The sequence below is a fragment of the Myodes glareolus genome, chromosome 8 (assembly GCF_982192425.1).
Source record: "Myodes glareolus chromosome 8, mMyoGla1.1, whole genome shotgun sequence".
Classification (NCBI taxonomy): Eukaryota; Metazoa; Chordata; class Mammalia; order Rodentia; family Cricetidae; genus Myodes; species Myodes glareolus.
Genome location: NC_142033.1, coordinates 1,270,201 through 1,290,501, shown reverse-complemented (window position 1 = coordinate 1,290,501; position 20,301 = coordinate 1,270,201). Strand labels below are relative to the sequence as shown.

General features: G+C 37.5%; 1 protein-coding gene across 6 annotated transcripts in view; it reads left to right on the top strand.

The window, feature by feature from the left end:
- Positions 1 to 20,301, top strand: part of Ccdc18 (coiled-coil domain containing 18) — a 141,548-nt gene that overhangs the window by 76,647 nt on the left and 44,600 nt on the right. For 5 of the 6 annotated variants that reach the window (XM_048447047.3, XM_048447048.3, XM_048447053.3 and 2 more), the window contains 5 exons: positions 3,556 to 3,672; positions 5,883 to 6,050; positions 7,998 to 8,140; positions 10,140 to 10,303; positions 11,371 to 11,584. In XM_048447047.3, coding sequence (XP_048303004.3) covers positions 3,556 to 3,672; positions 5,883 to 6,050; positions 7,998 to 8,140; positions 10,140 to 10,303; positions 11,371 to 11,584 — 806 coding nt within the window. The remainder of the gene's footprint in view (positions 1 to 3,555; positions 3,673 to 5,882; positions 6,051 to 7,997; positions 8,141 to 10,139; positions 10,304 to 11,370; positions 11,585 to 20,301) is intronic. The other variant, XM_048447054.3, reaches the window with a different exon arrangement.

Genomic DNA, 20,301 nt, shown 5'->3' with positions numbered 1-20,301 from the left:
ATTTCTGTTTACTTTCTCTTCTGGATTCTCCGCCTCTCCCAACGAATACAGTGGACAAATGAACCTTTACTGAAGCTGTTAATGACCCCCACACTGTGTACAGAAGATTATTTGGCTCAGCAGAGTAGTTAATTTTTGTTCTGATTTTATTCATATATAAGAAGTTTATATACAGTACATGCTGATTATTTACATAGGATTGAGACAAATTTTGTAACATAAGAAATCTTTTTGTTATTCATTGGTTTTGCTTGATGTGTTAATTTTTTACATAACTCTGTTTTTAAAATGTCAAACCTACAAAAGAATTCAAAGAATAGTACAAGGAACACCTAGCTACTCTGTCCCTAAAGCTATAGCTATACTTACATCACCCATTTCCCTCTCCACATCCATGCGTGGTTCTGTATGCACCACTTTTCCCACACACATTCTTACTTTTTGGTAGCCACCTGAGGGAAGGTGTTGTTTAACAGTTTCCCAATTATCTAAAAATATTCTTTGTAGTCTTGCTAGTTAAGGCATCAGTATAACCTAGGAACTTGTTAGACTTCCAGAATATCTAGCCATCTTCCGTGTTAGTCTTGGCAACTTCCTGAACGTAGACATTTTTTTAAAAGGTCAAATCCAGGGCCTTACGTATATACTATCCTTTTTTATTGATTTTTCTTGGTTTGTGTTTGTTTGGTTTGTTTCTTGGTTTTTGAGACAGGTTTTCTCTGCAGCTTTGGAACCTGTCCTGGAATGCACTGCAATCTGTAGCTTAGGCTGACCTCGAACTCACAGAGATCTCTACCTTCTGAGTACTGAGATTAAAGGCCTGCACCACCACTGCCTGGCCTTTTTTGTTGTTATTTTCTCATAACATGGTTTTTCTCTGTAACAGCCTTGGTTGTCCCTGAACTCGCACTATAGAACAGGCTGGCCTCAAAATCACAGAGATCTGCCTGTCTCTGCCTCCCAAGTGCTGAGATTAATGGCGTGCACCATCACCGCCTGGCTGATTACTGTTTTTTCGAAACAGGCTTCTTCTGTGTAGCCTTGGCTGTTCTGGAACTCTCTCTGTAGACCAAACTAGTCTCAAATTCACAGAGCTCTGCCTGCCTCCCAAGTGTTGGGATTAAAGGCATGCGCTACCACTGCCCAGCAAGTTTGCTGTCCTTATGTATGCTGTGTTCTTCCACTGAACCACAGCCCAGCCCTCAGATGTCACTAGTTTAAGAGGAATTTTATTAGACTGTCCTTGGAGAGGTTTATCCCATGTGAATGTCTGATTCCTCAGTAACCTTATAACAATGGGTTTATCATCTTTTAATGAATCCTATCAGAGTAATTTATTGTATTATTATCAGGTACTAATGCCCATTCTCTTGCTTAAGAAAGATAACATAACAAGGGTTTTTTCTTTTCTATCTTCTGTCTGTCTGCCTGCCTGCCTGCCTGCCTACCATCTATCTATTTAGACAGGGTTTCTCTGCATAGCACTGGTCACCCTGGATCTCTCTTTAGACCAGGCTAGCCTCAAATTCAGTGGTCTGTCTGCTTCTGCCTCTAGAGTGCTGGGATTAAAGGCCTGTGCCACTATGCTTGTGTGGATTAACACAACTGTTAATTTAATGTTTTAAAACTAAGGACTGCAGAGATGGTTTTCTCTCACAGATAAACTTCTTTTACAAAAGACTCCAGTCTGGTTCCCAACACCCACCCTGGGTATTTTTGCACCTGCCTCTTAACTTCAGCCCCACGGGATCCGACACCTGCATTCACGTGTGTACAAATCCACAGACAGACAGACAGACAGACAGACAGACACATACACACAATTTAAAAAAAGTTAATCTTTAAAAATTGTTGTTACTAGGACAACAGTTTCGCTTGTTTTTTTTTTAAACTAAGATATTCATAATGGCAGACTTCTTGGCTGTCAATAGTTATATAAGCAAACTGAGATAGTCTCTCATAATGGTGGCTTCAGAATTCTCTTTTAGAAAGAATTACTAGGGCGATATTTTAGTGTCAAATTGTGTAAGCCACATGGCTTGGTACCTTTGTCAACAAGGGATTCTCATCTTTCTTCCTCTGCAGCTGGGTGACGACTGCAGACTGACTTTTCCTCTTCCCAGCATTCTCCTGTTCTGGTCACCCCGCCTCTGTATCTTGCCTGGTCACCTCATCTATACTTCCTGCCTAGTTACTGGCCAATCAGCATTTTATTAAAAATAATACAAGTGACAGGACCATGGAACCATTGATCCATAGCATCAAATAGTTCTGAGAAGAAAATTTCTCCTTTTTCCCTACAATCTTGTTGAAATTTCTTTCACAGTTTCAAATGTGATGTTTTTATTCAGAGAAAAGGAATCTTCCTGTGCAAAATTAAAGCTCAAAATTATAAGGGGAAAGAAAAAAGCAAGGAAAGAATCTTAGTAATAGATGGGTATGGACATGTATTTTGAGCTAATTTTTTAAAAGTTACTAAATTTGATTTGCTCTTTAATATTAGATAACACAAAGCATTATACACGAACACATAAACACTTGAGTCAAGTTATTGGTTTTTTTTTAAGAATATTTTTCACAGGTACTAAGCAAAGAATATGTTTTTCCTGTGTGATAAATTTTTTATCTTCTTCACAAACCAACATTTCCAAATGTTCTCATCTTAGCAACATTTCTAGGATTTCTGTACTCACTTTCCTATTTCATTGGTCTAGGCCTAAGAAATAAGTAATACGCTTGCCTTTTTAAAGGAGTGTTTTTGGGTTTCTACTTGACATTCTTTCAACTGACTTATTTCTTACAAATTTGGACTTCTAGCGTTTCACTGTTGTCCTTCCTACTGCCTTGCCCTGAGCACACCCCCTCATTTTAGAATGTGCTTCTGTACTCATGTTGTTCAGGACCATTCTGTGCTTCCTTTTTAGTGCCTGGTTTGCCTTGATGAATGAGTTTTTTCAGTCAGTCTCTACTGTCAGATCATTTTACACTCTAAATAGACCTATTTTAGAGGTTTTGTCAGATCATTTTATATTCTAAATAGACCTATTTTAGAGATTTAAATTTTTGTTTATTACTCTGTGCGTGTTGCAATTGTGTGTTGCAGTGCACATGTGCAAGTGTTACAGTGGATGGTTGGAGGTCAGGAAAGCTTTGCTGAGTTGATTGCTTTCTTCCACTGTAGGTTCTGGGAGTCAATCTCAGGTCACCAGGCTTGTGCAGGAAAAGTGCCTTTTCTGACTTAGCTATCGTACTGACCTGATTTTAGTGTCTCAAGAAGTAAAGTAACCTTAGGAGATAAATCTGTAAAATATTGTACAAATAATAAATATTCATTAATTAATAATTCAGTGTTTTGCTTTTTGAGACACTGTCCACCGTCCCTCTACATAACCCTGGATGTCCTGAACTCACTGTGTAGACCAGACTACCCTGGAACTCATAGAGATTTACCTGTCTCTGCCTCCCAAGTGCCTTGATTTTTCATTTCTTTCTTTCTTTCTTTTTTTTTTTTATTTTATATTTTGCTTTTTTTTTTTTTTTTTTTTTTTACTTTAGGTCAGACAACTGGATTCAGCTTTAGAAATCTGTAAGGAAGAACTTGCTTTGCATTTGAATCAGTTGGAAGGAAATAAGGAAAAATTTGAAAAGCAGCTGAAGAAGAAGTCTGAAGAGGTAAATTATTCTTTTATTTATAAAAATTTCAAATGTTTGTTGTTATTGTTAATTTTAAAATTTTGTAACAGTATTCTCAATATGCTTTATTTTGTTTGGGTTATTTAAAGACAAGGTTACCTAGGGTATCCAAGGCTAACCTCAGACTCGCTATATAACTGATGGTGTAGAATTTATGATCTTTCTGCTTCTGCTTATCAAGTGCTAAGATTACAGGTGTGTACAAACATACGTGGTTTATTTGGTGCTGGGAAAGGTGTGCTAGGTATCAAATTACTTTTCTACCACTGTGATAAGACACCATGACCAACGCAGCTTAGAGAAGGATGGTGAGTTGGAGGCAGGTCTGAGCTACTTAGTTTTAAGCCATCAATGACTACACAGTGAGATACTATTTTTTAAAAATTAGGTTTAACAACTAAACTTTATTGAGTAAAATTTTTAGTTACTAAAGACCTTTCTTAAAAGGCTGAAGAGTTGGCTCAGTATGTCAAACCTGTGTGCCATTTCTAGAACCCACTTGGTGGAAGGAGAGAACAAACTCCTCCAAGTTGTTCTCTTACCTCTACATGCACACAAACATATAACAAAAATTAAGACTTTAATTTGTTGTTTAAGGTTTCGGTCCTTCCCGGTTCCCACAGCCATTAAATCTCAAAGAAATCACCCAGAGGTCTACATTAGTTATAAACTGATTGGCCAATTAGCTCAGGCTTCTTATTAACTCTTATAACTTATGTTAGCCCATTATTCTTGTCTATGTTAGCCATATGGCTCAATACCTTTTTCAGTGAGGCAGTCACATCTTGCTTCTTCTGTGGCTGCTCTAGGACTGCAGAGGAATGGGCTTCCCTCTTCCCAGCCTTCTCCTGTTCTCCTCGACTCTCCTTTACTTCCTGTCTGGTTGTCCTGCCTATACTTCCTGCCTGGCTACTGGCCAGTCAGCATTTGTTTAAAATATAATTGACAGAACATAGACCATGGACCTACACCATTCATTAAGAGTTGCCTTATTATCTCTATAACCTCAGCATCCACCCACGTACATAGGCAAGGCCTTGCTGTGTAGCCTCTAGGCAGCTTCTAATTCATAATCCTCCTGCTTTAGCCTCCTAAGGGCTGGGATTTTATGTATGCCCCATCATACCTACCTTAAATATATCTTTTAAAGGAATTTTGGAGACCAGCATACTAAGATATTTGTAGTGAAGTTTCATAGTTGATATTATTACTTTATGTGTTGGAATATGAATATTCTGGATCGATTTGTTGTGATATTTTTTTCCAAACTATTGTAATATTAACACTATGTAGTATGATAAATGTAATATGATCTTATTATGTAGTAATTTTGGTTTTATGTCTGTAAATGGGAAAGAAGGTTCATCAAATGTAGTGTAGATCAATCCAGAGCTACCTCTGTCTTTCCCTTTCTGGGATGGGTTGCATAGAGCATTCTCCTTCCTGTTACAGTAAAAGATGAGATGATGGTGTGTGGTCTTAGTACCTAGAGGAAGCTGTTTATGTCTTCACAGTAAAAGGTCACATAAGAATGCTTGATCAACTGTCTTAGGGGTTCTATTGCTGTAAAGAGACACTATAACCATGGCAGCTCTTATAATGGAAAACATTTAATTGGGGTGGCTAGCTTAGAGTTCAGAGGTTCTGTCCATTATCATCATGGTGGGACATGTGAAGTACAGGCAGATATGATGCTGTACCTATAGCGAAGGGTCCTGTATCTTGCAGGCAACAGGAGGTGATCTGTGTGACACTGACCGAAGCTTAAGCAAAAGTGACCTCAAAGCCCACCCCTACAATGACACTATTCCTTCAACAAGGCCATACCTCCCAATAGTGGCACTCCCTATGAATTTATAGGACCCAATTACATTCAAACTACCACACCAGTCCTTAGGTATTAAAAATGCTTTCCTTCTCAGAAAGAAATATGTTTCAGAATCCTAGCCAGCCAAAACAATGTATTGCATAGGAACATTTCAAAATGATGCCAAACAAGTGGGAACCCTATAAGCATCTTCCTGTATTCATAACCTTTTATAGGAATAGCCCTATATTCATCTCCCCAGTCAGAATAATGAACCATGCCCTTCTCCGTGACCAACTAGAATACATGAAAAGTGGGATAATTAAGGAGCTGTTTTTATTTGAAACATTTCATTGTAACAAGGCATGTATATCTTTGCTAGGTATATTGTTTGCAGAAAGAGCTAAAGATAAAGAGTCATAGTCTTCAGGAGACTAGTGAGCAGAATGCAGTTCTGCAGCACACTCTCCAGCAGCAGCAGCAGATGTTACAGCAGGAGACACTCAGAAACGGAGAGCTAGAAGATATTCAGGCCAAACTTGAAAAGCAGGTATATTGTTGAGTAAAAATAGTTAGAATTTTTTATGGAATAGAATTTAAAGATCATTTGCAGATTTTTAATCAAGAAAATGTAATCAGATCTAAATCTCATACTATGGTGACAATATTTATAATGCCACAAAATTTTATTATAATTTAGACTCCTTGACTGAATTTTTTCTTGAATCTATAAATTTAATACCTATATGAATTCTTATATCTTCTGATGTCTCCTTTTTGAATACCACATGTGGTATAGCATCCTTTAAAGAACTGAAAAAGCAATACAATAAAAGAAGAATCCCTTCCCTCCAAAATAGAACTGCTGCTGAGCTGCATAAGTAAGTTATGATCGTGGGATTGTAACTTGTGGTACAGTGGCTGTATAGAACACACAAGACTGTGGATTCAGTCTCCAAGACCACAGCAGAGATTTGTTTAAAGAAAATAAGGATGTCATCATTCCACTGAAAGACTCCTAAACAGTTTGATTCTAGAGTCTTAATCTTTCTTTTTCTTTCTTTTTTATTTTTGTCTTTTTTTGTTTATTTTTCAAGATAGAATTTCTCTGTAGCTTTGGAGCCTGTACTGGAACTCACTCTGTAGACCAGGCTGGCCTCAGATTTACAGAGATCTGCTTGCCTTTGTCTCCCAAGTGTTGGGATTAAAGGTGACTAATCTTTTTTCTTTTATCCAACATCAACTTTATCTCAATTTCTTTCATAAATATTCTGTTTTTATCTTTCAAAAGAAAAAGTTATAAAAATATATACATTTTCTGATTTCATTTTAGTATAGCCATAACTTTTTGTCATATATATGTATATGTATGTACATGTGTCTATATATGTGTGTTTATGTGTCTATATATAGACACATATGTGCGTGCATATATATATATATATATATATATATATATATATATAGAGAGAGAGAGAGAGAGAGAGAGAGAGAGAGAGAGTCTGAATTCATCTTCAACCACCCTCTCCCTTTTTTTGACATGAGAAGGAAGAACTCTGTTTTGTTTTGTTTTGTTTTTTTGAGACAGGGTTTCTCAGTGTAGCCTTGGCTATCCTGGAACTAGCTCTGTAGATCAGGTTGGCCTCGAACTCAGAGGGCCACCTGCATCTGCCTCCTGAGTACTGGAATTAAAGGCGTATGCCACCACTGCCCAGCTCAAAAGAACTCTTCTCATTGGGATAATAGGAAGGAAAATTTTTACTATTTTGCTCTTCCTTTCTGTTTCCCTTTCCTTCCTTTTTCTTCATTGTTGTGCTGATGAGTGAATTAAGGGTCTCACTTGTAGCACACAAGCACCCAGACTCATCTGAAATTGTTCAGTTCTTGTAACTGTCACTTTACTGTTAAATATGCTCACTTCTATATAAACAGTAAGTGAGATATGAATAATTTAGCTCTATTAAAAAGTTAGTTATGCTTTTCTGGTTTCAAAGCATCCTGATTTATATTTTGATTATACTGTTATTATTAAATTTAATTTTTGAAATCGGGTCTTTTTATATTGCCTAGACTGGTTTTGAGTTCCTAGACTCAGGTAATCAGGCAGTCTCTCTGCCTCAGCCTTTCCAGTATCTAAGACTATAGTTAAATTCTACCACACCAAGCTTACTTTGATTTTTAAAATAAATCTTGAAACTAAATGATAGGTTAGCCTATAATCTTTTTTTTCTAAATATTTATTTATTTATTATGTATACAATATTCTGTCTGTGTGTCTGCAGGCCAGAAGAGGGCACCAGATCTCATTACAGATGGTTGTGAGCCACCATGTGGTTGCCGGGAATTGAACTCAGGACCTTTGGAAGAGCAGGCAATGCTCTTAACCACTGAGCCATCTCTCCAGCCCTTAGCCTATAATCTTATGAAAGTATTTTTCTTCTGTGTAGTGTTGGGCTGTAATTGAATTTAAGCACTTAACTGAAAACTGGCTTTTCAGGTATCAAAGCAGGAACAAGAGCTTCAGAAGCTAAAGGAAAGCTCAGCAGAAAAGTTGAGAAAAATGGAAGAGAAATATGAAACAGCCATACATGATGCTGATTTGAAAAGGCAAAAAATTATAGAGCTTACTGGTACTGTCAGGTAAAACTTGAATATAATAGTTTTATTTCCCTTCTCAATTTTGTATAAATAATATCTGAGTTTCAGAGTTTGATAATAATCCAGTGAGATATTTATGTGAGGAATTAATTTCTTCATAACCTATGTTCCCATAGCATTTTGTTATATCTCCCTCATAGCCTTCATCATATCCTTTTTTTTTGTAATATAATACAGTACTTTTGCTTTCTTACCTTGAAATAAGCAATCTATTTAACTTATTGTAGGGTTTCCTTTAACATTTGGTACAAATAGCACAGATCCTTATACTTTATAGGCACTCAGCAACTGCTGTATTAAATTACAAAGAACACTGCAAGTTGCAGACAAAGATCTCCTCACACCGGGGAAACTCTCAGGGGACCTAATTAGGTTTTTTGTTTGGTTGGTTTTGTTTTTGTTTTTTCAAGACAGGGTTTTTCTGTGTAGCCCTGACTGTCCTGGAACTTGCTCTGTAGACCAGCTTGGCCTCAAACTCAGATCTGCCTGCCTCTGCCTCCTAAGTGTTGGTGTTAAAGGTGTGTGCCACCATCATCTAGCTAGGGAACCTTAATGTGTTTAGGATAAATAAAATAGTTGTCAGCTTTGACTGGACATTCAGAAACATCTCAGTGAATCTGTGAGGTGAAATAGATATATACTTAGCTTATCTAGATTCTACTTTGTCAATAAGAATTAACATTTTTCTACTCCTTTTTATACCATCAGCAGTCAAGTGTGAACTTATTTCAAAAACTAAAACCTTATGTCCCCAGATTTCTTTTCCCATCGACAGGGATTAAGTATTAAGATAGGGTCTCTGGGCTTAGAGTGGTACTTGCTTTACCAGATAAACTTCTCTTAACAGTGACAGTGACATATTCTTTCTTCAAGATTTTTTTTTCCTGTGATGATGTTTTGTTTGCTTTAACAAATAAGGCTTGCCTAAAGATCAGAGAGCAGAACTAAGCCACTAGAGGCCAGGCAGTGGTGGCACACACTTTAATCTCAGGACTCGGGAAACAGAGATAGATGGTTCTCTCTCAGTCAAGGCCACCCTGGGCTGTACTATATTGATTCGGTCTCAAAGATAAACAGAGCCAGGCAATGGAGGACTGTTCCCTTTACCTCACAACCTCTCCAGCATAAGTTGTCATCAGTGTTTTTGATCTTGGCCATTCTTACAGGTGTAAAATGGAATATCAGAGTTGTTTTGATTTGCATTTCTTTGATGACTAAGGATGTTGAGCAAGCATTTTCTTAAGTGTCTTTCAGCCATTTTAGATTCCTCTGTTGAGAGTTCTCTGTTTAGGTTTGAACTCCAGTTTTTGGGGGGTTGTTTGATTTTTTATTTGATTATTTTTTATTGTATTACTTGATTATTGTTTAATTTGATTATTTATTTATTTTATTATTTGATTTTTATATTTGGCCTCTTTTAGTTGGTTATTTGCTGATGATATGATAGTTTACATAAGCAACCCTAAAAATTCTACCAAGAAACTTCTACAACTCATAAACACTTTCAGTAATGTAGCAGGATACAAGATTAACTCTAGTCACTTTTAAAACTAAAAAAGACAACCTAATAATAAGTCTTAGATAAAAATTACTGGTTCCATAAAAGTAATGTGTTAATTTGATTACTTAGCCTCTTTTTTATTATTTTAGATAATTAAAATATCACTTGGTTATCCCTGAATGTTCTCTCTCTCTCTCTCTCTCTCTCTCTCTCAATATATATATATATATATATATATATATATATATATATATATATATGAAACTTTGTAAGGCTATATGTAGTTAGATTGAGAATAATGCTGGCCTTTGAGTGGTGTTGGTGTAAAGAACAATAATACTTCAGTTGGAGTAGTTTTAAAAGTTTAGTATATGACTTAAGATTCTGAGTAGAGATCTTGATAATATTTAACCTAATAAAATTTTCAGACTTAAAATTAGAGACAAGACTTTACCTGTTCTATTGTTTATTTTTAATTAGACAAGCTAAACTTGAGATGGATCAGTATAAAGAAGAGCTGTCTAAAATGGAAAAAGAAATAATACATCTGAAACGAGATGGGGAAAATAAATCCATACATCTTTCTCAGTTAGATATGATTTTAGATCAGACAAAAACAGAACTTGAAAAGAGAATAAATGCAGGTGAGTAGCTAGTTAGCTTAATTTGACTTACATACAATTATATTTGTATGTGATGGTTTGCGTCAGAGTGACCTCTATGGGCTTATATATTTGAATGCTTAGTTATCAGGAGTGGTGGAATTTGAGAAAGATTAGGAGGTGTGACCTAGTTGGAGGGTGTGTGTTAGTAGGGGTGGGCTAGTGCTCCATTGTCTGCCTGAGTGCCACCAAGTTCCCCATCACAATGATAATGAACTAAACTTTTAAAACTGTAAGCAAGGCCCCAACTGAATGTTTTCTTTCCTAATTGTTGGCTTGGTTATGGTTTCTCTTCACAACAGAACATTGACTAAGACATTAATTATATTTAAGTGGAATAAAATCACCAGTGGGGTGGTCAGGCTAAAAGGGATAGTGTTCAGTATTTTGTCTCTTATAAATTAATAAAAATAGATAGTCTTATTTATTTGTAAAGTTCTATCAGATTTTTTTTTTTTTTTTTGCCAAGACCTCCTTATGTAGCAGAGGAAGACAGTGAACTTCTGATCCTCCTTCTTCCCCCTCTTTAGTGTTAAAACTATAGACAGGGACCAGCATGCTTTGTGTATGCAGTGCTGGGGATTAAGTCCCAGACCTTGTGCATTCTGAGCAAGCACTCTATAAACCAAGAGTTTTATAGATTCCAGCTCTCAGATCAAATGTTCTTTTGTTTGTATTTTATTTACATGTCCTGTGATAGTGTGTGTGCACTTTTGTGTAAGTGCATGTGGAAGCCAGAGTTTGAATTTAAGTATCTTCCTAGATTGCTATCCATCTTATTTTTTGAGACAGAAACTTTATGATTGGCAAGGCTCGCTGGCCAATGAACTCCAGCTCTCTGTTTGTCTCTACCAGCACTTAATAGGGTCATACACAGTTTTTGTATGGGTGCTTGATATCTAACTGAGGTCATCATGATTGCAGGGCTGGTGTTTTAGTAACTTATTCATCTTTCCAGCTCCTTGAATATTGTTAATTATACTTATTCATAACGTTTTCAATAAAAATGGTTTACATATAGTTCTTAAATGATTCCTTATTCTTAACAGCGAAGGAGTTAGAGAGCTTACAGCACCACACTGAAGCTGAACTAACAGATACTGTGCAGAAACGGGAAGCCCTCGAAACTGAACTACAGAATGCTCATGGAGAATTGAAAAGTACCTTAAGACAACTACAGGAACTGAGAGATGTTCTACAAAAGGCTCAGTTATCATTAGAGGAAAAGTACACTACAATCAAGGACCTCACTGCTGAACTTAGGTGAGTTAGATAATAAGAAAGGACACCATAATTGCAGGTATCTCTTTGATTACTTTGAGTCCATTGGACCATATCACAAAAACTGTTGTTGAATGTCTTGTTTTGTTTTTGAGCATCCCATGATTCATCTAAGCAAGTGAGAGAAGCTCCTTTTAGCTGCTAATATTTCTGCCCTCGTTCTGTGATCAGTTCCACCACACTGTCCAAGTAGCTTTTTAAGAAAAGCTGGGGGGGGGGGGGGATGGAATAGGTGGAGCGTAATTAAAGGAGGCCCATGTGAGCCCATAATAAAGGATAACAAATGTTTATTGGGGAACACCCACAAAAAGAAGGCTGCTGCATCCTCTGCTCTGTTGCCACTGGGAGCTGCGAACCAAACCCCAGCCACTAACCTAGCGTAAAAGGAAAAGTGAAGAGCACACAAGCTTCTTGTCTGTGCTTACAGTACCTCAGACCACGCCCTAATGGGCACCTCCCCCTTTGGTCTAAACCTATAACAAAACTATACAATAAGAACAGATATAAAGTATTGTCCAGGAAAATAAAAGGCATAAACATACACAAAAATAGAACTACAACCAACATAAACAACATTAAGCAAGAAACATGCTAAATGTCTACTTGAAGGTAATTAGCAAATAACAGAGATTATTTCAATAACTGTCCTATCCTGAGGAGTCTGAGTCTTATACTAAAATGTATTAGCTAAATTTTGAGACTAAAATAGTTATGACTGTCTAGTCTTCAACCCCATCAAAGACTTGAGAAGGGAAAAAATATTACCTGAGTAAGCAGGAAGTACAAGCAGGCAACTTCAAAAAAATGCAAGAAATGACAGAGATAGCTGGCTACCTAGAAAATCACCCAAAATCTCATTTGCAGTGTTAGAGCAACCAACTTTGGCTAAGGCCTAAAGTATCTAACAGACCATTTTCAGAGGCAGGAAAATTTGAAAGACTGTCCTACGCTGCTTGACAAGGTTCAGTAGTCATTTTTGCTTGTATCTTCCTCGTGCAGTTTGGATAGCATGCATATCATCAGTAGTTGGAGCAAGGGCAGTTCTTCGCCCGTAGGCCAGTTCTTCTTAGAAGAAAACAAGCTCCAAGTATTTGGTGCCAACATTCTCTTGGGAATAGATTGGTGCTACCAGGAACAATCGTGTCTCATGTCAACAGAATCCTGCATTATTTAGATGCCAGATTTCCTATCTATGCAGAGTTCAATCTCTGTGCGTCTGACTAGCCTGACTGATAAGTATGACAGCATGGGTGACTGTTGACTTGTAATTCTTAATACCTATATAGCTTAAACTCTAAAGTTTCATGTTATAAAATTAAACAGTCGTTAAACAGATGTGCAGCAAGTGAGGACAATAACCCCAAAATGTAAACAATATATCTTGATCAGAGGTAGACATGTTTAGTGCAATATGATAAATATATCCTAAAATTGCATCAATATATAAAATATCTTAAGTAGAGATAGAAACATGCATGAATACAATTTGACAAAATAACTTTGCATAGGTGTACAAATATTGTAAACACAAATAAGAGCATATTCAATATAACAATTATAATTTGAATATTTTTCAATATATAACTTATCTTAGACAGGGATACAAAGACAATTTTACATATGTATCAATATATAAGAATCCATATCAATATAAATTATCTGTAACTAATAGTTCACAAGTAGATATACTAATCTGCCTATAATCTCATCCCATTCATCCCCGCCTATCCCTGAGCCTACTTCATTTCCACCCCCAACCCTATACAACTTATAACCATCTGTTAACCCCTAACAGGTGACAGTTGTCCCTAACCCAAATTCTGTTGGAAGAGGGGGTGTCATTTTCTAGAATTACTTCCAGCTGTCATGGATCCTGTAAAAACTAAAATGATGTTTAAGTCTCAAGATTACTGTCTGGTACAATTACAGATAGTCTCTGAGTAGTCGGTAGGGTTTTTCTGAAGTTCTGGCCAGATTGTTTTAATCTCAGCTGCCAAGTTGGATTCATCTTAAGCAGTTTGTAGCCCAAAACCGATCTTAGAATGGTGCTATCAGCATGATGACATCGTATGAATGAGGTGGAATCATTGTTGCGGGGCCCCATCTCCTCTCTGGAGACTTCAGAGATTTCTGTAAGAAAATTTCTGTGGAAAACTTGAACATTATTAATATCAAAATGGAAATTTTGAATTTTGATAGACATGTTTTAAAAGAAAGGTACCATAGAGGCAAAAATAGGTTTGGGGAGAAGTAGAATTTTTGAAAGCAAAGTTTTGATAACTTTAGGCTTTAGATTTTATCTTCCTTCTGTCCCACACCAGGTGGCTCTCCTGATTTGAGACAGAAGCTCTGAATTTTTCTTTTAAGAACGTGCGTGGATTTAGAGAAGGTGAGCCACAGTCCAACTCCAAAGCCAGCTCTGGTTTGTAAGCGAGTTGGGACTACCACTACTGAGAAGGAAGGAAATATGGATGGTTACGTAGTGAGATCTTACTCTGCAGAGAATACTGGTGTCATGAGTCAGATTTGTCCTTGCTTGGTGATTCTTTCTGGGTAGCTAGCTTTTCTTCTTTAGCTGTCTAGATATCCAAGGTCTCTTGACTTCTCAAGGATGGGTAGTTTCTATTTTCTTGCAAAGACAAGAACAGAACCTTGACCCAGCCCTGCTGAGGTTTCCTTACAAGTTCTTGGAATGTTACCTTAGTGGAAGAGCTGTCATTTCTCTTCATCCAGAAGTTTCTCCTTTTAAAACCAAATCTTGATTAATTTTGATGGTATCCGTAGCTTTTCTCTTCCTGTGGAAAGAAGAACAAAACCCCTGACACAGCACATCTCCTGGCTGATTTAATTCAGAAGTTTTTTTTCTATTGTCTAAAGTCTCTCTGTAGCTGTTGTTCCTTTCCCATTATCATTAAGAAAATTCCAGGCTAATAAAACATTATGCAGTCTATTTCTCAGGGTCTTTATCATTCCTTTCTTTTTATTTAACATATCCCTTATAGTTCCGTGTGATCTTTCTGTAACTGACTGACCTGTAAGATTGTGTGGCATGCCTGTAGTATGCTTTATATTAGAATAAGAAAAACAGTGTCATTTTCTTAGAAACATATGCTGAAGCATTGTCTGTCTTTATTTGTGTAGGTATACCCATGATGGCCATAACTTCTAATAAATGTGTGAAATGAGCCTTTCCCAAACTCAAAGCTTTTGCCCATTGGAAACCTGAATAGGTATCAATGGTGTGGTGTACATATTTTAATCTTACAAATTCTACAAAGTGGAACACATTCATCTTCCAGATTTCACTCATTTGAGTACCCTTTGGGTAACTTCTTGCATGTAATGGAGTTTGCTTGTAGAAAGAACAAGTAGAACATTTCCTTATAATTTCTTTGGCTTGTTGCCATGTGATGGAAAAGTCCTTTTTAAATGCTTGCTATTGACTTTTTTTATGAAATTCTGACGCCTTCAGCACATTTCCAATCAATAATTGATAAATTTCTGCATTACCTTGTGCTAGAGGACCTGGCAGACCCGTATGGGGTCAGATGTGTGTTATGTACATGGGATGATGCCTATTCCTGTTTGTATCTTGTACCTGAATAAATAATAAAGTCAATTCTGTATTATCTGGTTTAAACTAGAGGTTTCAATATGCAAAACACTTCTTCCTGCTCTATAAGACTGACCAGTAGGACTGTTTTCTCTCTGTTCTTCAGGCAAGCTTTATTTATTAAAATACAAATGAAATGCCACTACATTTCCCCTTTGTGTCTAAAATTTAAAAAAGGCTATAACTAATGTAAGAAAAATTATATACAATAAGTATAATATGTACAATATATGCAGGCAATAAATACATCAACAATATCTAGGCCATTTGCTTTTGATAAATTCACAGAAAATACTCCATATCTGTCCTATTTTTGTGAGTCCAAAGTCTTGTACTTAATTTACTTTCTGTCATGACTTGTTTTCTGTGTCAGGTGAACAAGGAAAAGTATAACTATCTAGTCTTCAACTCCCACAGAGTCCCAAGAAGGAAATATATTAACTGAGTTGTTGTAGGAGGCTGCTAGTTAGTTACCAACCACTCACATCCAAAATAATCACACAGAAACTGTATTAATTAAATAACTGCTTGGCCCATTAACTCTAGCGACTTTTTTTTTAATTGGCTGACTCTTACATCTTAATTTAACCATCTATATTAATCTGTTGACTGCTATGATGCTGTGACTTATAGGGTAAAGTTCTGGCATCTGTCTCTGGCGGAGCTACATTGCTTCTCTATGACTCTGCCTCCTTTCTCCCAGCATTCAGTTTAGTTTCCCCTGCCTAGCTCTACTCTACACTTCTCAGACCAAGCCAGTTTCTTTATTAATTAACGTATGGTATTCACAGCATACAGAGGGGAATCCCACATCACCTTCCCTTTTCTGTTTATATAAAAAGTTAATCTGTTTAAATAAAAAGTTCAATACTTTATTTATTTAATTTTCATTTATTGTTAAAAACAAATACTAAGTTAAATACTTTAACATAGTAAAATTACATAAAAGAGTTATCAATATTTGGGAATATGAGTATAGTTCTCTCCAAACTGATTCCTGCTTTTTGTTGGGCGAAGTAATTTTTTGGGGGGTGCTCATGGAGACCTTTCAGGGACTCTTGGTCCATCAAACCACATTAGTCTGGAAGGAATCCACAGGTTCTCATCCTCTGGAAATAAAAGAGGAACCTCTTTTCCAAAGCAAGAAATCCTTAGACCCAAAATTCTAAAATCATGATATCTTTAAAATATATATACTGGTTTAGCTTAGCAGCCCATACAATGAAATTTCTTTCTATACTTAGCTCCTTCACAGTCAAAAAATTCAAAGAAAACACAATAATATGCATAATCCAGACTCTCTGTGTATATTCCATCTTTATGTGGCTTTTTTTCTCCTTTTAATCTCTGACTGTCTGTACTCTTTTTAAAGACTTTACCTTTTTTAAAAACTATTTACTTCTTTTTATAACTGTCTATATTATATTTCTTCTCTATCCCAAGCCTACATACATTTTTAAAGCATACTGTGTTTCATTTAGAAGTCTTTTATGTCTGAATCTCTCCTTATTACATATCTGTAATCTTTTCTGACCAGGATGGTTTCTTAAAATGCTAAGTGCTCTTAAGAACCCAAGCAATGGCATTGCTGGGGAAATACAGCCCTACCTGCTTGCTCTGCCCAGTCCAACATGGTGGTAGAATTCCCTTCTTTGCCTGAGACTGCCGGGTAGAAGCTGTCCTCACCAACTCAACTCTGATAACCAGTTGGCCCATTCGATCACCAAATAACTTGCAGCATGCTGTCCATAAACCCCATTTAAATGCTCAGCCTCCTGAAAGAGCCAGAGTTCGCACAAGCAGCACAGCCCAGGAAGCTGCCATTTGCAAATCTTCTTGGCTTTTGTTTCTGCTACCACTGAATCAGGAAAACCTCTCTTAAAGGAGCCATGGTGTTAAGCTGTGCTTAACTCTGCTTTTTGTGTGTTTGTTTGTTTGTTTTGTGTGTGTGTGTTTAGAATTCCTTTCCAAGATTTCTCAGGCTTTATGTGGATTTAGCTCACACATGTTGTGTGCCAATTTGTTGTAGGATGTCGGGGTCGCCGTTCCACACCACCCACCTCCCACGAGGTCTATATTGTCCTAGGGGTTAAAACACAAGACGCACACACAGATACAGAGTTCGAGTCATCCTCAAGAAGAGAATGCCCAATTTATTCAACTTAATCCAGGGTTAAATACTTTTGGCCCCAGTAAAGAAAAACTCCTCCCATCCAGAGGGGGCTGGGGAAACTGGCACCTGTGAGAGCTTCTCCCCAGGCAGGTGGTCGAGGGTGCAAGGCAGTGTCAGACAGGGTAGATGGGCCTTGGTGCCTGAGCTTCTTTCAGGCAGGTTGAGAAATTACCATTTTAAAGTAAAATAGACCCCTCAGGCTATTGTACCAGGCTGTAGCAGAAGCAAGCATGGAACTTAGCAGGAAGCTTAGCTGGTTAGCATAAACATTACTTGCATCCTGTGTTTTGGCCTCAAGGAACAGGGAGGACAGGACCTCACAGTAGGAGGCCGCTAGTTATTTCCCAGCTGTTCAGACCTGAAATAATCACACAGAAACTGTATTAATTAAATCACTGCTTGGCCCATTAGCTCTAGCTTCTTATTAGCTAACTCTTACATCTTAATTTAACCTATTTCTAATAATCTGTGTATCACTATGAAGCTGTGGCTTATTGGGTAATGTTCTCACGTCTGTCTCCAGCAGGGCTACATGGCTTCTCTCTGACTCTGCCTCCTTTCTCCCAGCATTCAGTTTAGTTTCCCCTGCCTAGCTCTACTCTACACTATCAGGCCAAGTCAGTTTCTCTATTAATCAACCTATCATAGTCACAGCATACAAAGGGGAATCCCACATCACCAAGGAAGGAGGAAGTGCAAGCAAGTGATTTCCAAAAACTGTGAATAATGACAGAAAAAACTGGCCACCTCTACAATCACCCAGAGTTCTTTCTGTAATGTTGGGGCTCCATCTTCAGCATATAGGCCCATAATATCTGGGAGACTTTTCACAAAGCAGGAAATTTGAAGATATGTTCTGCCTTGTAATGGCAATGTTTGTCAGTTACTTTCTTCTGCTGTGACCCTCAGAATGTCTGGTATTGCTGGATCTTAGGGGCTAGATCTATTCCTGAGGAATTGCCACCCTGATTTGCTGAGTGACTGTACAAGTTTGCATTCCTGTCAATGAATAAAGTAAACCCTCTCCTCATATCCTCACCAGCATGAGCTGTCATTTGCTTTATTGATCTTGGCCGTTCTAACGATTAGAAGATGGAATCTTAAAAGTAGTTTTGATTTTCATTTCCCAGATAACTAAGGATATTGAACGTTTCTTTAAAGGTTTCTCAGCCCTTTGTGATTTATCTTTTGAGAACTTTCAGCCTAGTTCTATACTCCATTTTTTAATTGGATTATTTGTTTCTTGATTTTTTTCTTTCTTTTTCTTTCTTTTTTTCTGGTTAGTTTTTTTTAATTTATTTATTTGTTAAAAATTTCCACTTCTTCCCCTCCTCCCATTTCCTTCCCACTCCCCCCACACTCCCTCCCCTGCCCTCTCCAGTCCTAAGAGCAGTCAGGGTTCCCTGCCCTGTGGGAAGTCCAAGGTCCTCCCCTCTCCATCCAGGTCTAGGAAGGTGAGCATCCAAACAGACTAGGCTCTGACAAAGCCCAGTGCCATTGTCCTTGGCTTCTCAGTCAGCCCTCATTGTCAGCCACTTTCAGAGAGTCTGGTTTGAACACATGTTTGTTCAGTCCCAGTCCAGCTGGCCTTGGTGAGCTCCCATTAGATGAGTCCCACCATCTCTGTGGGTGGACGCACCCCTCGCGGTCTTCCTTCCTTCCTTCCTTCCTTCCTTCCTTCCTTCCTTCCTTCCTTCCTTTCTTCCTTCCTTCCTTCCTTCCTTTTTTTGATATTTTAGATATTATTCCTTTACTGGATGTAGTAGGTAAAATCTTTTTACATTCTGCATCTTGCTGCTTTGCTCCAGTGATATATCCTTTGTCATGCAGAAGCTTTTCAGTTTCATGAGGTCCCATTATTTTTTATTCTTTGTGCCTGTGTTGATGGTGTCCTGCTCAGAAATTTTTGCCTTGTGCCAGTGAGTTCAAACCTATTCTCCACTTTCTTTTTTGTCAGATTCAGGCTATATGATCTTATGTTTTTGTTTCATTTGGTATTGAGTTTTGTATGGGGTGATAAATATGGATTTATTTGCATTCTTCTTCGCACAGCCACCTAGTCTACCAGCACCCATTATCAAAGATGCTGTCTGTTTTCCAGGGTGTATTTCTTGCTTCTTTATAAAAATATCAGGTGTCTGTAGGTGTGTGGATGTAAGTTTGGATTGCCTGGGTGCTCCTGGGCTGAGGGTGATAATGGAGTGCAGGAAGAATGAGTGTTGCCTGCCTGAGTCTCAATCAGAAATGACCCCCTTTGATTCCTGGCAGAGATGCTTCTAGGTATCAGCGACTGACATAGAGGAATGGAGGTGGACTGAAAGGAAAGGCTGGGAAGGTCTGCAGGGAAATACTCGACTGAATCGTATTAAATTTTTATTTATTTATTTCTGTGCACATAGGTGGATTGTGACACGTATCATGATGCACATGTGGAGGTTAAAGGACAAATGGTAACAATCAGTTCTTTTTTTCCGCCATATTGGTCTCAGGGATTAAACCCAGGTTGTCAAACTTGGCAGCAAGTGTGTTTTCCTGTTGAACCATCTTTCCAGCCCTTTATAGTGGACATTTTTAGAGGCATCTCAAACTTGGCCAACACTTTCATATATTTTCTTATAAGTCTGCCCCTGTCTTTCTAATATAATTGCTCAAACCAGAAGGCTGTAGCCTTATTCTCTTCTGTTTTTCCAATTTATTATCAGGTCTTGTCAACCTTATTTCTAAAACATATTCTAAAACCCATGGAGTTCCTGTTACCACTGTTCACAGTCCATCATTGTTTCTTCTATGGTGTGCAACTGAGTCTTCATAATGGGCTCCTTGTGTACTTCATTTATTGCTAATCCACTTTCCACAGGATTCATTATGTTTCTGATTTCAAACATAAGTATCTCTAGACTTCTGATAGCTTTC